The sequence below is a fragment of the Bos mutus genome, chromosome 15 (assembly GCF_027580195.1).
Source record: "Bos mutus isolate GX-2022 chromosome 15, NWIPB_WYAK_1.1, whole genome shotgun sequence".
Lineage (NCBI taxonomy): Eukaryota > Metazoa > Chordata > Mammalia > Artiodactyla > Bovidae > Bos > Bos mutus.
Genome location: NC_091631.1, coordinates 32,101,980 through 32,104,719, shown reverse-complemented (window position 1 = coordinate 32,104,719; position 2,740 = coordinate 32,101,980). Strand labels below are relative to the sequence as shown.

The window sequence follows — 2,740 nt, the reverse complement described above, 5'->3', positions numbered from 1 at the left end:
ACGTGCAGTATGAGTCAGTCATCCTCTGGTGATCACCTCTCTCCTTCCTTAGTTCATAGGTTGCCAAAGCCCATGAACTTGGCTTTTTTTAAGGGCACAAGAGAATGCAAGCTCCATAAGAACAGACGTTCATTTTATTTTGGTTCATTTATCATCCTTAATGATAAGAATCATGGAATCAGTGGACATGAACTTGGGAAAACTCTGGGAGATAGTGAGGGACAAGGAGGCCTGGCATGATGCAGTCTATAGGGTCACAAAGAGTCGGACACAACTTGGTGACTGAACAACAACAATGATAAGAATGATTCAATACATACAATAAACATAAAATGAATGTAAATTAAGAGAATAAAAAAAATGAATGAGTGAGTGAATGGACACAGGCTACTGGGTCAAAGTCCCAGTACCACATTTCTCTAATTAAAGAGCTAAAAACACACCATTTATACATTCTTTGCCTAGAAAAGAAGTAGTTTCATGCTATCAAGAACAAAGTACAATGACATACAAATAGAGACCACAACAGCTTCCTTTCAAGTTAGCCTATTAACCTTTGAACTGAAGCTCCAATAAAGTTTCCACAAGTCCTAGAACCCATTAGTCAGCAGTTAGGAATAAATCAACTTGTGTTGCAATCTGGCAGCAATAGATCAGGACCAGGAGATATTTGTTAAAGCAAGAATACACATATCTTCCTTGAGAGAACAAAATCCTTAATAAAACAATGTGGTAAGTGTCTTATTTTTTAATAAATGCACGGAGTACAGGCTCCCATATCTGTTTGGTCTTTATACCGTAAATGATGGGGTTGAGTGAGGGTGGGATAATCAAATAGAGGTTGGCAACAAGAATATGAATATAGCGAGGTATTTTGTGTCCAAATCTGTGGGTAAGGAAAGAGAAGACTGAGGGGATATAGAAAACACAGATGACCCCAATATGGGACCCACATGTGCTTAGGGCTTTTAGTCGTGCATCTTGGGATGGGAGACAGAAGACAGCCCTGAGAATATAAACATAGGAGATGCCAATAAGGACTAGGTTTAGGAAAAAGAAGGAAACAACAAAAAGTCCATAGATATCATTAATTCGGATATTTCCACAGGACAGTTTTGCAATTCCCATGTGTTCACAGTAGGAATGAGGTATTATATAAGCCTGGCAAAATGGTAGGTGATAGACGAGATAGATCATGGGAAGTGTAAGCAGAACTGGACGAATTACAATGCACATGCTGATGCCCATGAGCACCCGGGATGTCAAAATGGTCATGTAGTGGAGTGGAGCACAGATCGCCACATAGCGGTCAAAGGCCATCGCCAGCAAGACTTCAGCTTCCATGCCAGTAAAAGCATGGATCAGGAACATCTGGGCCACACAAGCTCCAAAACTAATCTCGTGAGCATCAAACCAGAAGATACCCAGCATATGGGGTACTGAGGTTGTTGAAAGGGCCAAATCAATTGTTGAAAGGATGGCCAGGAAGTAGAACATGGGCTCCTGGAGGGTCTCTCTGTCTTGATGACCAGCAAAATTGTGACATTTCCCAGTAAAGCCACAAGGTAAACAGAGCAGAAAGGCAGGGAGATCCAGCCATGGACCTCTTCCAGACCTGGGATTCCAATGAGGAAAAATGTGGTTGGGTGAAAAATGCTCCTATTGTGATAAAACATCCTTCCAAGTCACAGAGTAGAAGAAGTTGTCACTCCTAGAAGGAAGAAGAAAAAAAGAAATTTCAGTAAGAACTGGTTATGAAAATGATTAGCTTAGTGTTTCAATATATTGTGAAATGAAAAATTTTGCTTTGGAGGATCTATTAATTCTTTTTCATATTCTAAATCAAGTCATACTCATTTGAATGGTCCAGTCTCAAAATATGTAATCCTTATAAACCTTAATCCTTTTTTTTTATCATCTAAGGTTTATCATCAAACCCTGGGCAAAATAGAAAACATAAATCATAGCATGAAGTATGGAATCATTTAATATTCTCTATATCTTTTTTGAAATCCCTACTGAAAAGGGACACATGAAAAGCCAAGGATACACATATGAGAATGCAGACATAACCCAAAAGAGAGAGGCAGATGAGAAAGTAGTCATAGGCATGAATGCACACAACACTTCCATAATTAGAAAAGGCAGAATTTCTCTAAAGATTTATTTATCATTTTGACATACAGAAAATTCCAAGATCAAACAGTTTTCTGTAAAATGACAGAAGCAAAATATCAGAGATATATATTATCATAAGAAAAAAAAATACAGACATTCTGAGATGCCTGCCCAAGAGCAGACTCAGGTGGACACATACCTCTGTACTTGAAAGATCCCTGAAAGAAAGATAATAATAAAAAGATAATAAACTTCTGTAGATTTTCATTGATGTCTCTATTTTCTCAGTCATTTCATTTAATAGTGGTTCATTTTCGATTGTTATGAATATATTGGTTTCTAGTTGTATGTGACAAATTCTGCATTCACTGTTCACTCTACATCAGCTCCTCTGAGAAAACCTGATAATTTTATCACTGCTTCAGAACTGGCATGTACTCTATTCACTCCTTCTGCCTGGCTAAAACATTGGAAGTGTGGGTAGAGTACAGCCTAAAAGGCTTCAGGTTGTTATGGATCTGCAGAAGGTATTTTTGAGCATCACAAAAAATCTGGAAACAACAAAATCTAATAGAAGAGAGACTTGCTTTTCATCATTGTCTAAAGGAAATAGAAGCAATTT

At 37.9% G+C, this 2,740-nt stretch overlaps 1 protein-coding gene across 1 annotated transcript; it reads right to left on the bottom strand.

Moving 5' to 3' along the window:
• Positions 1 to 741: 741 nt before the first annotated feature.
• LOC102268285 (olfactory receptor 52J3) lies at positions 742 to 1,676 on the bottom strand. The gene is given in 2 exon segments (XM_005886637.2): positions 742 to 1,514; positions 1,517 to 1,676. Coding segments are annotated over 2 exon segments (933 nt in total).
• Between the last annotated feature and the right edge of the window lie 1,064 nt (positions 1,677 to 2,740).